The 16650-nt window shown below is 42.2% G+C and overlaps 3 protein-coding genes across 3 annotated transcripts; 1 reads left to right on the top strand and 2 right to left on the bottom strand.

Annotated features, from left to right (window-relative positions):
• Positions 1 to 8680: 8680 nt before the first annotated feature.
• Positions 8681 to 9858, bottom strand: LOC123918134 (aquaporin SIP1-1-like). Its single transcript, XM_045970106.1, has one exon. It carries the CDS (start codon positions 9580 to 9582, stop codon positions 8851 to 8853), a length of 732 nt encoding a protein of 243 aa, XP_045826062.1. The 5' UTR covers positions 9583 to 9858; the 3' UTR covers positions 8681 to 8850.
• Positions 9859 to 11087: 1229 nt separating this feature from the next.
• On the top strand, positions 11088 to 13956 carry LOC123914646. Its single transcript, XM_045965841.1, has 5 exons — positions 11088 to 12470; positions 12586 to 12687; positions 12760 to 12881; positions 12980 to 13282; positions 13458 to 13956. Exons 1-5 carry the CDS (start codon positions 11549 to 11551, stop codon positions 13680 to 13682), a joined length of 1674 nt encoding a protein of 557 aa, XP_045821797.1. The 5' UTR covers positions 11088 to 11548; the 3' UTR covers positions 13683 to 13956.
• Positions 13953 to 16352, bottom strand: LOC123914645. The gene is made up of 5 exons (XM_045965839.1): positions 15431 to 16352; positions 15214 to 15315; positions 15020 to 15141; positions 14619 to 14921; positions 13953 to 14443 (listed from the first exon to the last, which is right to left on the bottom strand). Exons 1-5 carry the CDS (start codon positions 16350 to 16352, stop codon positions 14219 to 14221), a joined length of 1674 nt encoding a protein of 557 aa, XP_045821795.1. The 3' UTR covers positions 13953 to 14218.
• Between the last annotated feature and the right edge of the window lie 298 nt (positions 16353 to 16650).

Here is a 16650-nt window from a genome sequence, read left to right as displayed (position 1 = left end):
TCAACTCATGGTGGTGTTTCGGCCTTCCCCTCGTCGTCTTGTGCTAGGTGACGAGCGCGAGGCTCTTGTCGAGCAGGTTGAAAAGCAAAAAACTCGAATCATCCATCTTAAGAATGAGGTAGATGATTATAATGAGAAGAAAAAGCGTTGGTCTGAGCAGGTCACCGAGCTTCGTCTGAGAGAGCAAGATTTGGCTGCTGCTCGTCAAGAAATTGATCGCCTCACTGCTGCAATGGCGCCGGGCAAGGATGAGCACAAGGCTGCCGAGGGCTTGACTACCCGGGCAGAGTTGGTGGATGCGATTGCTCGGCTATCTCATGATTTCGTCGAAGGCACAGAATATGCTTTTGCCAATGCCGTGCAGCAGATTAAGCTTCTTAATCCTGAGGTGAACCTTGTTACTGATGGCATGCACGTGAATGGTTCAATCGAGGATGGCCGGATTGTTGTTCCTGCAGATCTGGCCGTCTCAGATGACGAAGAAGATGATGCCGAAGAGAATGAAGTCGAGCAGGGTGATGTGACCGAGCAGAATGAAGATGGCGAGGAGTAGATGTCCCCGGTTGTAATTTTAATTTTTGATGAATTTAAGGCCTCTGAGCCATATCTGTAATATTTGAACAAGTGGGCTTTGTCCCAATTTTATTTTATGACAAATCCGGGCAAGTGCCTGTTTATTTTTGCTCGTATATATATCTGTTCGTATATAACTGCTCGTATATATAACTGCTTGTATATATAACTGCTCGTATACAACTGCTCGTACATAACTGCTCGTATATAACTGCTCGTATGTATGTTTCCTCCTCGTTTTTAACCTAGAAACTTTTAATGAAATTTTGTTGTTCAAAACTTCAACCGGGGACCCTTCCCCGTTTTTAACTTAGAAAATTTTACGAAATTTGTTGTATAAATTTCGCGCCGGGGAGCCTTTTTCCTCCCCGAAATTTATTGCTCAAAATCGGAACCGGGGAGCTTGTCCCTGTTTTAAGCTTCGCGAAATTCGTTGTTTAAACTTCGCACCGGGGAGCGTTTCCTCCCCGTTTTTAACTTAGAAAATTTTGATGACATTGTGTTTGTCAAAGTTTTAGTCGAGCAGATTTTATTGATGATGTGTTCGTCCGAGCACGTTAGTGTGCTCGTCCGAGTAAGTTTTTGTGTGTTCGTCCGAGCACGTTAGTGTGTTCGTCCGAGCACGTTGGTGTGCTCCGAACATGTTAATGCGTTCGTCCGAGCACGATAGTGTGCTCGTCTGGGCACGTTAGTGTGTCCATCCGAGCAGGTTTTGTGCTAAGTTTTGCCTGTTTGTTTTCGTGCATGTATGTATGCTTTTTATTTTTGCATGTATAAATGCCAAGCTCGTTACAAAATTTGTGACGGGGGGGTTTCCTTCCCGTTTTTTACTTAGCGAAATTTTTAGGAATGAAAGTTTGTTGATACAAAATTCATGCCGGGGAGCTTTCGCTAGTTTTTGTCGAGCGCGTTTTGTTGAGGGTAGTCTCCTCATCTTTGACTTAAACAGTTTAGGGAACTGTATAAGCACTTAGAGTTGTTTCTAAGTTACGCGAATACAAGCACGCTAGTGTGCCCTTCTTCGCAACCTGAACCTCCCATCGCGAGCTGGGTGCTAGGTCATGGTACGGGGACAATGGGCTCGTTTCGAGAGTTATCCTTGTCGAGCAAGAGTTCCGTTCCCCTTCTGGAGGATTGGTTCTCCTGCTATGGTTTTAGATGAGCACGTGTACCATGGTGCCCTCCGTTGTCAAGGTGTTCGACCCGTTGTGCTCTGAGTTCGAGCAGCCTTTTTGGTGTGGCAAAAAACTTAGCTGTAATATTGTTTCAATTTCTGGGCATTCCAAGGTCGAGGAAGTTTCTTTCCTCGAAGGTCCTCGAGATAGTATGCACCATTTTCTGTTTTGTCAATGACGCGATATGGCCCTTCCCAATTGGGTGCAAGTTTGCCACCCTGGGAGTCTGCATTGCGTCTTAGGACAAGGCTGCCCACCTCAAATTCTCTTTTGATGACTTTGGTGTCGTGCCGGGCAGCTATTTTTTGTTTAAGGGTGGCCTCCTTTAAGGATGCTCTTGTTCGAATTTCTTCAACGAGGTCGAGCTCCTGTCGGAGTGCCTCGTCGTTTTGCTCCTCGTCAAGGGGCTGTTCAGTCCGACGAGATGGTTCCCCAATCTCCACAGGGATAACTGCCTCAGTTCCGTATACCATCCGGAAGGGGGTCTCCCCGGTTGTGGAATGTGGGGTTGTTCGATAGGCCCAGAGTACGTTATCGAGCTCTTCGACCCACTTCTTTTTGTTTTGGTCGAGTCTTCGTCGTAGTCCTCTTAGGATTACTCTATTTGCAGCTTCTGCTTGCCCGTTGGTTTGGGGGTGCTCGACCGATGTGAAGTGTTGCTTGGTGCCTAGGGCAGCAAGGAATGCTTGGAACTCTTTGTCTGTAAATTGTGTTCCATTATCTGTGACTACCACCTGTGGTATTCCGAATCTTGCTAGTACGCTCCGTTTGAAGAAACGAAGGATTCTGAGCGATGTGATGTCGGAGAGGGGTTCGGCTTCCACCCACTTTGTGAAGTAGTCGACTGCTACTATTAGGTAGCAATTTTGATAAAGTCCTTTGGTGAAAGGACCAAGTATATCCATGCCCCACCAGGCGAATGGCCAAGGGGAAGACAAAGATTTAAGTTCTCGAGGGGGAGCTAAGTGCATGTCCCCATGTCTTTGGCATTTATCACATTTTTTTACGTGGTCTTTAGCATCTTGCTGCATAGTAGGCCAGTAGTACCCTGCTCGTAATGCTTTCCTGGCAAGTGATCTCCCTCCTAAGTGTTGGGCGTTGATTCCCTCGTGGACTTCACGCAGGATGTAATCAGCTGTGTCCTCGTCCACACACTTCAGGAGGGGAATGGAAAATCCTCTCCTGTACAACTTTCCGTCTAGGATGACATATGAGCAGGCTCTTCGTCTGACTACAGCTGCTTGTTTCTGGTCGTCAGGGAGAGTTCCGTGCTCTAGGAAATTGTATACTGGTGTCATCCAACAGTCTTTGTTGCCAATGACGTTTATGTCCACAACCTTGCTCGGTTTTTCTATGCTTGGTCGAGGGAGTATCTCTTGGATTACGGATTTGTTTCCTCCTTTCCTTTTTGTGCTTGCCAGTTTGGATAGGATATCTGCCCTTTTGTTATGCTCGCGGGGAACATGTAATATTTCAACAGAGTTGAACTTGGTGATCTTTTCCTTCACAAGCACTAAGTATTCGGAGAGGTTATCATTTTTGGTCTGATATTCCCCTAGCACCTGTGAGGCGACCAACTGTGAATCTGTGTAGATTTTTACTTCATTGGCTTGCATGTCCTCGGCCAAACGTAGTCCAGCGAGGAATGCTTCGTATTCTGCTTGGTTGTTTGAAGTTGGGAAGGATAGTGCTAGGGACACCTCGATTAGTATACCATTCTCATTTTCAAGAATGATACCTGCACCTGCTCCTGTGGCGCTCGAAGCTCCGTCTACAAAGATTGTCCATTTAACTGCTCCGTCAACTGCAGGAGCTCGTCATCTCTGCGACGAAGTCGGCTAGGACTTGGGCTTTTAGAGCTTTTCTGCTCTCGTAACGAATGTCAAATTCTGAGAGTTCGAGGGACCATTTGAGCATCCTGCCCGCCATATCTGGTCGGCCAAGCAATGATTTGATCGGTTGGTCTGTTCGGACCACAATTGTATGGGCCAAGAAATAATGTCTTAGTCTCCTTGCAGCATATATTAGTGCAAGAGCTATTTTTTCAATCTGTTGGTATCTGAGTTCAGGACCTTGCAAGGCTTTGCTTGTGAAGTATACTGGTTTTTGTCCTTCATTTGTCTCGCGAATGAGAGCTGCACTTACAGCCTCTGAGGCGACGGAGAGATATAGGTATAATACCTCCTCGTTATTTGGTCGTGAGAGGACGGGCGGCTCGGATAATGCCTTCTTCAGATGTTGAAGGGCCTGCTCGCACTCGTCGGTCCACTCGAATACAACCTCTTTCTTTAATAATTTGAAAAGTGGAAGTGCATGTTGTGCTGATTTAGCTACAAATCTGGATAGCGATGTTAGCATTCCATTGAGAGTTTGTATTGATTTTTTGTCGTTAGGAGTAGGGTGCTCGGCGAAGGCTCTGCACTTGTCAGGGTTTGCTTCAATTCCTCGTTCGGTCAGATAGAAACCGAGGAACTTCCCTGCTCGTACACCAAAGGTGCACTTCTCTGGATTGAATCTCATGTTGTATTTTCTGGCTCGCTCGAAGACTTTTCGTAAGTGCACGACGTGGTCGGTTTCCTCGGGGGATTTCACGATCATGTCGTCCATGTAGACTTCGAGCATATCGTCGATTTGTCCTTGGAATACTTTGTTCATCATTCGCTGATATGTTGCTCCTGCGTTCTTCAGACCGAAGGGCATTACGTTGTAGTAATAGCTGCCCGACTCAGTCATGAAGGCAGTTTTTTCTCTGTCAGCCACAGCCATTGGTATTTGGTTGTAACCTGAATAAGCATCCATAAAATACAATAATTTAAAGCCAGAAGAATTATCAACTAATCTATCAATGCAAGGTAAAGGATAAGAGTCTTTGGGGCAAGCCCTATTAAGATCAGTATAGTCACAACACATTCTCCACTTTCCATTAGATTTTTTAACAAGTACAACATTGGACAACCAGGTAGTATATCTGGCCTCAGAAATGAAATTTGCCTCTAGGAGGTCTTTTACAGCTTTTTCTGCAGCCTCTGATTTCTCAGGAGACTGCCTACGCCTACGTTGCACTACAGGAAGAGCAGTGGGATCAATGGTCAGCTGGTGACAGGCGACGTTGGGATCAAGTCCAGGCATCTCAGAGGCGTGCCAGGCGAACAGATCAGCGTTTTCTTTCAGGCAGGCTTCGAGCTGCTTTCTTTCTAGGTCGGGGAGCCCTGTCCCAATCTTCACTCCTCTGCTCGGATCTTCACCAAAGGGGACCAGCTCGAACTCTCCATCAGGTATGGGACGATAGTGCTTTTTGCTTGCTTCCTCGTCCTCTTTCTTCTCCTTGCGCAGCTTCTTCTCCTCTTTGTTTTCTTTCTTGGAGGAGCGGCTGTCCAGGTCGATTGAGCTGATATTTGGTGCGGGCAGTGAAGTTGTCGGCTTGGACTTTTTAGTATCAGGAGCTTCCCCGATAATGTCATATCCCTTGGAGGATGCATTGAAGACCCTCCTAGCAGCTTCTATGTCTCCGTGCAAGGTAGCGACCTGCCCTTTGTGGGTGTAATACTTCATCTTGAGATGGGCAGTTGAGGGAACAGCCATTAAGTCTGCAATGGCTGTCCGGCCCAGGATACACTGATACAAGGAAGGGCAGTCGACGACCAGAAATTTAACTTTGATAGTTTTGGCCGTTTCTTCAGAACCAAAGGTGACTAGCAGGTCGACGTAGCCCCATGGTTTGGTACTTGCTCCGTTGAATCCTGTGAGGTCGGATCCAAAGTATGGTGTTAGGTAAGTTTCATCCAGTTGGAGAGTTTTGAACAGCTGGGCATACATAATGTCGCAGGAGCTTCCCTGGTCGACCAGTACCCGCCGGACATCCATGTTGGCCATGTCCACTCTGATGAGCAGGGGTATCTGGGAGTTTGGTGCTCCTCCGGGCAGCTCTTCCATGTAGAACGCTAAAGGCTTTGATTGCCCTTTTGATTTGTCCAGGGTTGCACTCATGCTGGAGGAGGCGTCTATCAGCTCTTCAAATTTTCTCTTGATAGAGCCAACAGTTTGTTTGTCAAATCCTCCTCCGGAGATGACCATGGCATGAGCAAGTGCATCCCATTTGTTCAGTGAGGGAGCAATGTAGGTGTCGTCCAGGTAGTCAGGGACGAAAAAGTCTTCTGGTCGGGAGACAGCAAGGGCAACTTGCTTGTGCCCGGATTTTTCAGGTGGAGCTTCTTCAATAGTGCTGGTCTCAGCAGCTTCAGTTCGGGGAGTGTTGCTCCTCTTGACATATTGTTTGATTTGCCCATTTCTGATCAAAATTTCAATGGCATCCTTAAGCTGGATGCAGTCTTCAGTTAAATGACCATAGCCCTTGTGATATTTGCAATATCTGTTCTTGTCCTGGCCGGGCTTGGAAGGTTGTTGTCTTGGAAATTTAATTCCTGCTTTGCTGAACTCAGCTGAGTTGCACTCTTTGAAAATTTCCTCCCTTGATCTGTTAAGGGGAGTATAGTTGCTGAATGTACTTGGAGGTCCACGAGGTTCCCTTGACCTTTCACCTCTTCGTCTTCCTCCTCCTCTGCTGGGCTGCTCGGAATTGGAATGGGGAGCAGGTTGATTATTGCCTGCTCGGCCATAACGAGCAGCATCTGCAGCTTGCTGCTCTTCATACTGAATGTAAGCTTGTGATTTGAGGAGGAGGTCACTAAAGGTGCGCGGTTTCTCAATTCCTACTGCTCTAGCAAAATCACTGTTTGGTCGAAGACCTCGCTGGAGCAAGTATTTTTTCATATCATCAGTGGTTTCAACTTGGACAGCTTCCTTGTTGAACCTTTCAATGTAATTGCGGAGGGATTCGTTTTTGCCCTGAATAATGGCATCTAGGACTGCCTCGGTTTTTGGCTGTTTCCGGGAGGCAGTAAAATGTCTGCAAAACTGGTTGGTAAAGTCTCTCCACGAGGAGACAGATTGGGGAGCTAAGCTGTGGTACCAAGTCATAGCCCCTTTCCTCAGTGTGGTTGGGAATAACCTGCACCTGATTGCTCTGCTGACTCTGAGGAAGTCCAGAGTAGCGTTGATGGAGGCAACGTGGTCATCAGGGTCAGTGAGCCCGTCATAAGCAGGAAGAGCAGGAGGTCTTTCAAATCCCTTTGGAATAGGTGCCCTTAAGATTTTGGGAGCCAAAGGGCAGCGAGGGTCTTCGATGTCGCTTTCCTGGGAATGCAGGGGAGGTGAGTCTTCACGAAGTGCAGGAGTTGGACTTCTGGAGTAATGATCAGTGTGATGACTATGGCTTGTCGATTGTCCTTGCCTAGCCATCAGTGTAAGTCCTTGGGGAGACTGACGATGAGGCTCTGCTCGGTCAGTAGTTTTCCCTTTCTTTCCATTCGGGGAGGCCAAGCCCTCGCGGGGAGGGGAGGCGTGGTCCCTTTTCTTGGTTGGCTGCTCGATCCTCTCAAGAGCAGGGCGTCGTTGTCTGACGTCTTCCTGTCGGGGAGGGGATTGAGAAGTGGGCAGTCTCCTCGGGGGAGAATGGTCCCTTGAGGATCGTTGGTGTCTTTCCAAACGATCAAGTCTTCGATTCTGCTCGTCCATTCGGCAATTCTGGCCTTGGAGAGCTTCAATGGTTTGTTTTAGGGCAGCGATGAGTGCTGCTAGTTCAGCATTAGTGACTGAAGCAGTGGACAGATCCGTCTCTGCCGACTTGCGCTGCTCAGATGGAGGACGCTTCCCTGCCTGTTTCTCTGTTAGGACGACCAGGTCGCCATCCTCGGAAGTCCAGGAGAGGTCCTGCCCGTCTCTGGGGTCTGACTCGGGGAGGGCCTGAAGGTCAGTGATGAGAACAGGGTCTAAAACAGTGTTCCGGGGAGATGCTTGAAGTGCAGCATTTGTGTCCTCAACGTCATTGTTGAAATGAGATGAACTGGCCATGATGAAAAAGTGATTAAATGGTTTTGTTCTTTAGTTTTCGTGCTCGAAATAAAGAAGGGGATAACTCAGTTTCCCACAGACGGCGCCACTGATCTTGACTGTTGATCAGAACAGGTAGAAGGCCAGTTGGAAGTCCGTTGAGCAGGTGGTTGACGGCGGTCCGAGCAGCTGATCCACGGAGGGGGGGGTTGTACCTGCAGGTGCTCCGATGCCAAAGTCAGATAAGGAATAGGGAGCAGAGAGATACAAGAGAGAAGTTAGAGAGAGAGAGTAATTGTGAGAATGAATAGTGTCTACCTTGCTCTCCTGTATAGGAGAGCTTATATAGCCCCCAGCTCTGGGCCAAAGGTCCTCTTATTGGGCTGGACTAGCCAAGGCCCATTAAGAGGGACTGCCAAGATATCACCCTTAGATAGTGGGTAGAGTAGTAATTTTACCCTTATCTTGGTGGAGAGGTTGTGCCATGCTGACATGGAGGTGGTAGGGCAAGCCATGTGGACTTTAATGGAGGTGTAGGTGGACTAGCATTAGTCTAGTCCAGAACATTTATATTTTAGACAATTTATATTTGAGACAAAAAAAATTGATGTGGTTTATAGTGAAGAAGAAGAATTTCAATATTTATTCAATCTTTTGCCACCTCAATTTATCTCGTCCAAAAACAGATTTAAAATCAAACACAATTTTCAAATCCCTTATTTCTTTAAGAGACCACATGCAACCTCAAAAATTATAGTTAAACTAAAATCATATCAAACATTTAGTGATCAAAATAAATATTTGCTCTTAAAAATCACACAAAATAATGCAGCTACTCTGCAGTAGTGCAGTTAATTAATAATTGTAAATCCATGAAAATAAGCAATTTATCAGCATATAAATCAATAAAATCAATATCAATTACAATTATCCCCCATCCATTTCCATTCCTATCTAATCTTACAAAGGACTGGACACAACAAGGAGGAATAATTATATTACAAAATTCATTATAGAATCATAACTAATTCATACTCCGTAATGGTTCTAAATTGCAGTTACAGTTATGCTGCAAACCTTAACAATATTGCAACAAAATACAAACAATAGATTCAATAATTGCAATTGCAATGTTGTTGCTGAGACCTCTAAAACATTTTCCTTTCACCATAATTGCGGCTCCGAACCACAATTTAGGCCTATGTCCTTCAACTCAAGCTTTCTTCTCCTTAACTGGGGCTAGTTCTGCTGACATAAACACAAAACGATAAACCAAAGCAGCAGAACTAGCCCCAATTAAAGGACAAATCCAAAAAACATAAAATTGCTCCCAAGTATTATGCTTATTATTCATATAAGCCCAACCAAATGCATTAGCAGGGTTCATAGAAGGTCCTGTATAACCAGAACCAATGATAACCAAAACCAAAGTTGCAACAGAAAGTAAATAAACCTTTAACCAAGGATTCTTAGGACCCTTAAGCATAACAATAAGAATAATAAAGTTATGAGTAAATGTTAAAACACCTTCAACTATAGCTCCTGTATGTAAATCAACTTTCAAAGAAGGACCTTTCATCATGTGTTTGTATTCATTTGGGATAACTTGAAGGATGGTTTTGATACCGAACGCGCCGCCTATTGCTTGAGCTGGAAATCTAATGGCCATTGATAGAAGAGATGAATTGGGTCTTAGTCCTAATGTGTAGAAGGAAATTGTTGATGATGGGTTGAAACTAGCTCCACCTAAGATTCTTCCAATAAGGCTTATTGTGAGAATGATTATTGTATTTAGGATTGTTGTGATGAATAGACCAGGTAGTGAAACTGGTTCAAGATTAAGGAAAAATGATGTTTTTGTAGAGAGGATTTTTAATGTTGAGATAAAGAAAACAAAGATTGATGTTAAAATTGCATCTCCTATGGCTGATTTAATCACACTCATGTTTGGAGTTTTTGAAGTTGAAATTCTAACACTCAACTCACTCACTCACTCACTTTGGATGTGTTGATATTGCTAAAGGGTAGAGAAAGAGTGAGGGAAGAATATCTTATGGATGTAACTTGAACACATCTTCTTTTCTATCTTGACTTATGGGTGATGAGGCAAGACATAAATAAGGACATTCCAATTAGTTGGGTTGTGTACCTTGTGGGGTAGTCTTTTGTCTTATAAAAATGAATATACCATTGTTTCCTCTTTTCGTAACTCACTCTCAAATAGATCTTTGACTCTTTTGATATTTGTCATCTAACATTGTTCAATGCGTTGATGTGGAGCGTTAAGTGTCATGTGAACAATGACATCACACAATATAAGTGTAAGGAATAAGCATCAATTTTTTCCCCAGTTCCGGCGAGGTTGTGGTGGTTCCCGTTGTCCAGATCGTGCTGTTTCTGTTCGATCCGTCCCCGTTCTTTTTCTGTTTGTTCTATTTGCTCTGTTTCCGATCGGATCTAGAAGGTTTTGGGGTGTCTCGATGCTCCGACGGTGGTTATGGTGTTGTACCGTGTACTATTCACGGTGTTCCGGTTCTCAGTGGTTGAGGAGTTGCTCTTGTCTCCTATTCTTTCCGACGTGGTTCACCGTAGGGGTGTTTGTGCGGCGGAGCTTGAAGGTTTTTGGGGTGTTTCGAAGCTCCGTTGGTGGTTTTGGTGTTGTTACGTGTCTTGCTTTGCTACAAGGGTGTTTTTTCCGGCGGTCTGGTTCTTGTTGTTTCGGGGTGATTGGTTGCCGGTTGTGGTTGCGCCGGTGATTTGGTGGTTCGGCGTGCTTTGCTAGTTCGGATCTGGTGTTGTCCTCTTTTGTGGTGGCGGCAATCGTCATCAAGTTATTGCCGTTGATGTTTGGCTCTAGTTGAAGGAGGAATGTCACAATTCCAAAAAGTACGGTTGTGGTTCTGCTGTTGCACCGTATATCTTCCATTTCCCTCTCAATAGAACCAAGGTGGAGTCTCTCAACCTCTTTCCTAAACATTTCTTCGCCGCGATTTTAGCCCTTTAGGCCGCAGCTTTTATGTTTTGTTTTTGGATTTTGGTTGTTAATGTTCTCTGAGATTGTGTTGTTGTTTGAGCTTTGGTGCTCCGTTGTGGCTGCTTTTGCGCTGCAGTCGGATGGTGGTTCTCTTTTGAGCGGATTTGGATTTGATATTCGATTGAGTTTGGCTTGTGGTGCTCAGCTGTCTCCACCGTGTTGGTTGCTTGGTTGTGCTTTCTGGTTAGCGTTGGTGTGTTTTTGTTGTACTTTCGATTGTTTTATTACGAAGACAATTGTTTGATTTGGTTCCTTCAGAGGTGCTAGTTTTTACCTGAACTTAAATCTTAAACCTTCGACTCCTTAATCTTTTGCTCAACTAACTTAGTTTAGCTATCCATCACATCCATGAAAGTGGTAGAGTAAATTTCACTGTATATCATATGTCAGTTTGAAACTATACTTACTTTCATTTTTGAGAAATTAATTGTTTTGTAGATACGAATCCCTTAGTGGGAACCACATAGAGACACAAATCAGAATGCACTAACTATATAATAATGCATAACAACAATTCTGCAGCTTCTCTTAGTTATTAGGGTTATAGCCGCAACTTTATTCTCACACACACACACACAACTTTCATTTTCATCAATATTTTTTCTCTGTGTTTGACAAATTTGCGATGAAGAGAAACAAACAAACAAAGGAAAGCTGATAAATCAGCAACATGATCCCTTTGTTTCGTATTCACTCTGAGCATAATCATTATCAAACACCACTCAATTATTTATTTTCTATTTTTTTAAATGATTTTTATTCAGTTTTTTTAGCTGAAATCTACTAGTTTTTCATATAGCTTTCATCGAAAACACAAATTTCTTACACTATCACACACACATTTCACTGCTGAAACCCTCTTTTTCAAAACCCAACAATGGACTTTGCCGCTGCGACCGTTAGTAGGGACGAATATATTAGAGATTTAATGGATGTACGCAAGACCGGGGTAGCCAAAATATATATTCGTCCACTTAATAGTCCTCAAGTGAATGGAGAAGGTTGGTCTGGTTTTCTCATTGCACCTGATACTATTCTTACGATAGGACACGCCTTAAAAGATGTGCCAGAGTCTAAGCTTCAAACCCCTGGTGTGTTCTGGGTCGAGTTTTTTGAGGATCGTGTTGAGAATCGTGGATATTTGCGCCCTGCAACTCTAACAAACTACGATATCCAGTCGGAGTTTGGTTTAATGCGGTGCCCATCTCCCAAGGCAGCTCACATATTTACATTTGCGAGCCAAAGAAATGATATTCTGAGTTCTAGCAGCATACTCTCGGTTTCACATCCCATCCAAAGGGATTGGGTTACTTTAAGGGGGACGGTTTGCCGTCCCCCTTTTACGGTGGGGGGAAACCCAGGCCATGGAAAACCTGACGTGAACATGGTGTTGTTTGATCATGATGTCCAGACCTTTGCTGGGGCATCAGGGGCGCCAATGATGAACCTATCTGGGGAAGTCATTGGAATTCAATGTTTCGAAGTCTCACAAACAGAGCATGGATATTGTATACCTCTTGATAAACAGAACCACAAATTTGAATATGATTATAGTTTTAACGATTACGATATGACTAGGTTTCCACCTTTGGCAATATTGCCACTCAAATTTATTCCTTCAAACATAAAGCAAGCCATAGCAGTCCAATACATCAATAAAGTTTTTAGGAAAGTCTTTAAAAATGAGCGAGCAAGTGAGGATTGTGATCTAAACGAATTTATAAGTGGGTTATTTAAACAACGGATTGGAAAACCCTCTTCGTCTTCTGCTCCTCCTACAGGGAAATCGTCTCCACTTGGTAAGAGCATTTGTTTTAGATTTCGTGATTTTCGTTGCTAATAGTTTTTGTTTTGAAATTAGATCAAGTAGTTGTTTTAGATTTTCGTTGCTAATAGTTTTTGTTTTGAAATCAGGTCTTACTGGCACAATGCAACATACTTCTTACGAGGACAGTAGACTAAAATCGGTAATTAGGAGTTTGGCGCCTTCAGTGGTTTCTGTTTCCTACTTCACTGGTAATTTACGGAATTTATCTCTTGAATTTGGATGATAAAAGAGTCATATTATGAAAATATGGTATATTACAGGGATACACAGAATAGTTGACTGCACGGGTTTCATCATTGACTGGGATGTTTGTAAGGGAGTAGCTACAGTTCTTACTTCTGCTAAGTTAATGAGGTCTCCTTTAGACCGCCACGATTACCGTGTATGTATGCCCTTAATTTTTAATTTCTATTTCTATTTTGTATTTTCTTACTCCTATTGCTATTTAATTTCACTGTTATCATATTTTTTAATTGTCAGATTGTTGTTCGACTTGCAAATAGAAAAATGCTTCTAGCTGAAGAGGACTATGTTGATTATTATCACAACATAGTGACTTTTAAAGTAAACTCTAATGTCAAACTGATTCCCTTAGATCTTTTTTCACCTGTGGACCTCCTTAGACCCTTAGATAGTTATTCAAATCTACAAGGGGTTGAAGTAGTTGCGTTGGCTAGAGATTTTTATACTTGTGAATTGACAGAAAGTTGCGGATTATTTAGCAGAGATTATCCATGTTTTGGATGTGTGCAACTTGCCAGCTCTACTTGTAGAACTACCCGGGTATCCACATCATTTTTGCTATTATTTCATATATATGCTATATAGATTGATGTTTGAATACACGGAATGATATGCATGCGTGCACCGTCATTTCTGTATTGGCTTTTGTTTGCTTTTATTTGTGGAATTCTTTTATGATATGCATATATTGGCTCACTAATTTTTTGTAAATTAGGCCGGTGAGGGAGGACCGCTTATCACTGAAGCAGGTCAAATTATTGGCATCAACTTTTTTGATGGCCATGGATTTGTTCATCCTCTTCCGACATCAGTGATTAGATTATGCCTGAGTAATTGGAATTCGCATGGGTACAGTTCTCTTTGTAGCTTATCTTTCTCTTATTCTTCTGCCAATTTTTTTTGTGCGAAAACAATGTTTTTCAAAACTAGGCATGGCTAATTGGAATTTAAGTTCAAAATGGTTAATTTTTCCTTTTGCTTCAGTCGTATTTATTTTAATCAGTGATGTGAGAATTCCTAATCTGCCTTGGAGTTTGAATTATTAGGATGTCCTCTGTATTGTGGAATCATTTCAGCAAAAAAAATTTTTAGGCACTATAGATGTTTGACCTTGTGATAACTACTTTAGCTTTTTAGATACTACGTTTTGTTAGAACAGTGTGTCCAAAAATCTAATTTCCAAACAGGCTCACTAGTGAAGTTTATTTGGAAGAGCTTTTAGCTTTATAAAGATCGGAAATTAGATTTTTGGACACACTGTTCTAACAAAACGTAGTATCTAAAAAGCTAAAGTAGTTATCACAAGGTCAAACATCTATAGTGCCTAAAAATTTTTTTTGCTGAAATGATTCCACAATACAGAGGACATCCTAATAATTCAAACTCCAAGGCAGATTAGGAATTCTCACATCACTGATTAAAATAAATACGACTGAAGCAAAAGGAAAAATTAACCATTTTGAACTTAAATTCCAATTAGCCATGCCTAGTTTTGAAAAACATTGTTTTCGCACAAAAAAAATTGGCAGAAGAATAAGAGAAAGATAAGCTACAAAGAGAACTGTACCCATGCGAATTCCAATTACTCAGGCATAATCTAATCACTGATGTCGGAAGAGGATGAACAAATCCATGGCCATCAAAAAAGTTGATGCCAATAATTTGACCTGCTTCAGTGATAAGCGGTCCTCCCTCACCGGCCTAATTTACAAAAAATTAGTGAGCCAATATATGCATATCATAAAAGAATTCCACAAATAAAAGCAAACAAAAGCCAATACAGAAATGACGGTGCACGCATGCATATCATTCCGTGTATTCAAACATCAATCTATATAGCATATATATGAAATAATAGCAAAAATGATGTGGATACCCGGGTAGTTCTACAAGTAGAGCTGGCAAGTTGCACACATCCAAAACATGGATAATCTCTGCTAAATAATCCGCAACTTTCTGTCAATTCACAAGTATAAAAATCTCTAGCCAACGCAACTACTTCAACCCCTTGTAGATTTGAATAACTATCTAAGGGTCTAAGGAGGTCCACAGGTGAAAAAAGATCTAAGGGAATCAGTTTGACATTAGAGTTTACTTTAAAAGTCACTATGTTGTGATAATAATCAACATAGTCCTCTTCAGCTAGAAGCATTTTTCTATTTGCAAGTCGAACAACAATCTGACAATTAAAAAATATGATAACAGTGAAATTAAATAGCAATAGGAGTAAGAAAATACAAAATAGAAATAGAAATTAAAAATTAAGGGCATACATACACGGTAATCGTGGCGGTCTAAAGGAGACCTCATTAACTTAGCAGAAGTAAGAACTGTAGCTACTCCCTTACAAACATCCCAGTCAATGATGAAACCCGTGCAGTCAACTATTCTGTGTATCCCTGTAATATACCATATTTTCATAATATGACTCTTTTATCATCCAAATTCAAGAGATAAATTCCGTAAATTACCAGTGAAGTAGGAAACAGAAACCACTGAAGGCGCCAAACTCCTAATTACCGATTTTAGTCTACTGTCCTCGTAAGAAGTATGTTGCATTGTGCCAGTAAGACCTGATTTCAAAACAAAAACTATTAGCAACGAAAATCTAAAACAACTACTTGATCTAATTTCAAAACAAAAACTATTAGCAACGAAAATCACGAAATCTAAAACAAATGCTCTTACCAAGTGGAGACGATTTCCCTGTAGGAGGAGCAGAAGACGAAGAGGGTTTTCCAATCCGTTGTTTAAATAACCCACTTATAAATTCGTTTAGATCACAATCCTCACTTGCTCGCTCATTTTTAAAGACTTTCCTAAAAACTTTATTGATGTATTGGACTGCTATGGCTTGCTTTATGTTTGAAGGAATAAATTTGAGTGGCAATATTGCCAAAGGTGGAAACCTAGTCATATCGTAATCGTTAAAACTATAATCATATTCAAATTTGTGGTTCTGTTTATCAAGAGGTATACAATATCCATGCTCTGTTTGTGAGACTTCGAAACATTGAATTCCAATGACTTCCCCAGATAGGTTCATCATTGGCGCCCCTGATGCCCCAGCAAAGGTCTGGACATCATGATCAAACAACACCATGTTCACGTCAGGTTTTCCATGGCCTGGGTTTCCCCCCACCGTAAAAGGGGGACGGCAAACCGTCCCCCTTAAAGTAACCCAATCCCTTTGGATGGGATGTGAAACCGAGAGTATACTGCTAGAACTCAGAATATCATTTCTTTGGCTCGCAAATGTAAATATGTGAGCTGCCTTGGGAGATGGGCACCGCATTAAACCAAACTCCGACTGGATATCGTAGTTTGTTAGAGTTGCAGGGCGCAAATATCCACGATTCTCAACACGATCCTCAAAAAACTCGACCCAGAACACACCAGGGGTTTGAAGCTTAGACTCTGGCACATCTTTTAAGGCGTGTCCTATCGTAAGAATAGTATCAGGTGCAATGAGAAAACCAGACCAACCTTCTCCATTCACTTGAGGACTATTAAGTGGACGAATATATATTTTGGCTACCCCGGTCTTGCGTACATCCATTAAATCTCTAATATATTCGTCCCTACTAACGGTCGCAGCGGCAAAGTCCATTGTTGGGTTTTGAAAAAGAGGGTTTCAGCAGTGAAATGTGTGTGTGATAGTGTAAGAAATTTGTGTTTTCGATGAAAGCTATATGAAAAACTAGTAGATTTCAGCTAAAAAAACTGAATAAAAATCATTTAAAAAAATAGAAAATAAATAATTGAGTGGTGTTTGATAATGATTATGCTCAGAGTGAATACGAAACAAAGGGATCATGTTGCTGATTTATCAGCTTTCCTTTGTTTGTTTGTTTCTCTTCATCGCAAATTTGTCAAACAAAGAGAAAAAATATTGATGAAAATGAAAG

This window comes from Trifolium pratense, linkage group LG3, assembly GCF_020283565.1.
Source record: "Trifolium pratense cultivar HEN17-A07 linkage group LG3, ARS_RC_1.1, whole genome shotgun sequence".
NCBI lineage: Eukaryota > Viridiplantae > Streptophyta > Magnoliopsida > Fabales > Fabaceae > Trifolium > Trifolium pratense.
The sequence above is the reverse complement of the archived record's forward strand: the minus strand, read 5'-3'. Positions and strand labels throughout refer to the sequence as shown.

Excerpts from the sequence above, each read along its gene's own strand:
- LOC123918134 (XM_045970106.1), bottom strand. The coding sequence starts at position 9,582 with ATGAGTGTGATTAAATCAGCCATAGGAGATGCAATTTTAACATCAATC.
- LOC123914646 (XM_045965841.1), top strand. The coding sequence starts at position 11,549 with ATGGACTTTGCCGCTGCGACCGTTAGTAGGGACGAATATATTAGAGAT. Across the intron at positions 12,471-12,585 it reads AGGGAAATCGTCTCCACTTG|GTCTTACTGGCACAATGCAA; the intron begins GTAAGAGCATTT and ends TTTTGAAATCAG. Across the intron at positions 12,882-12,979 it reads TAGACCGCCACGATTACCGT|ATTGTTGTTCGACTTGCAAA; the intron begins GTATGTATGCCC and ends TTTAATTGTCAG.
- LOC123914645 (XM_045965839.1), bottom strand. The coding sequence starts at position 16,352 with ATGGACTTTGCCGCTGCGACCGTTAGTAGGGACGAATATATTAGAGAT. Across the intron at positions 15,316-15,430 it reads AGGGAAATCGTCTCCACTTG|GTCTTACTGGCACAATGCAA; the intron begins GTAAGAGCATTT and ends TTTTGAAATCAG. Across the intron at positions 14,444-14,618 it reads CTACTTGTAGAACTACCCGG|GCCGGTGAGGGAGGACCGCT; the intron begins GTATCCACATCA and ends TTTGTAAATTAG.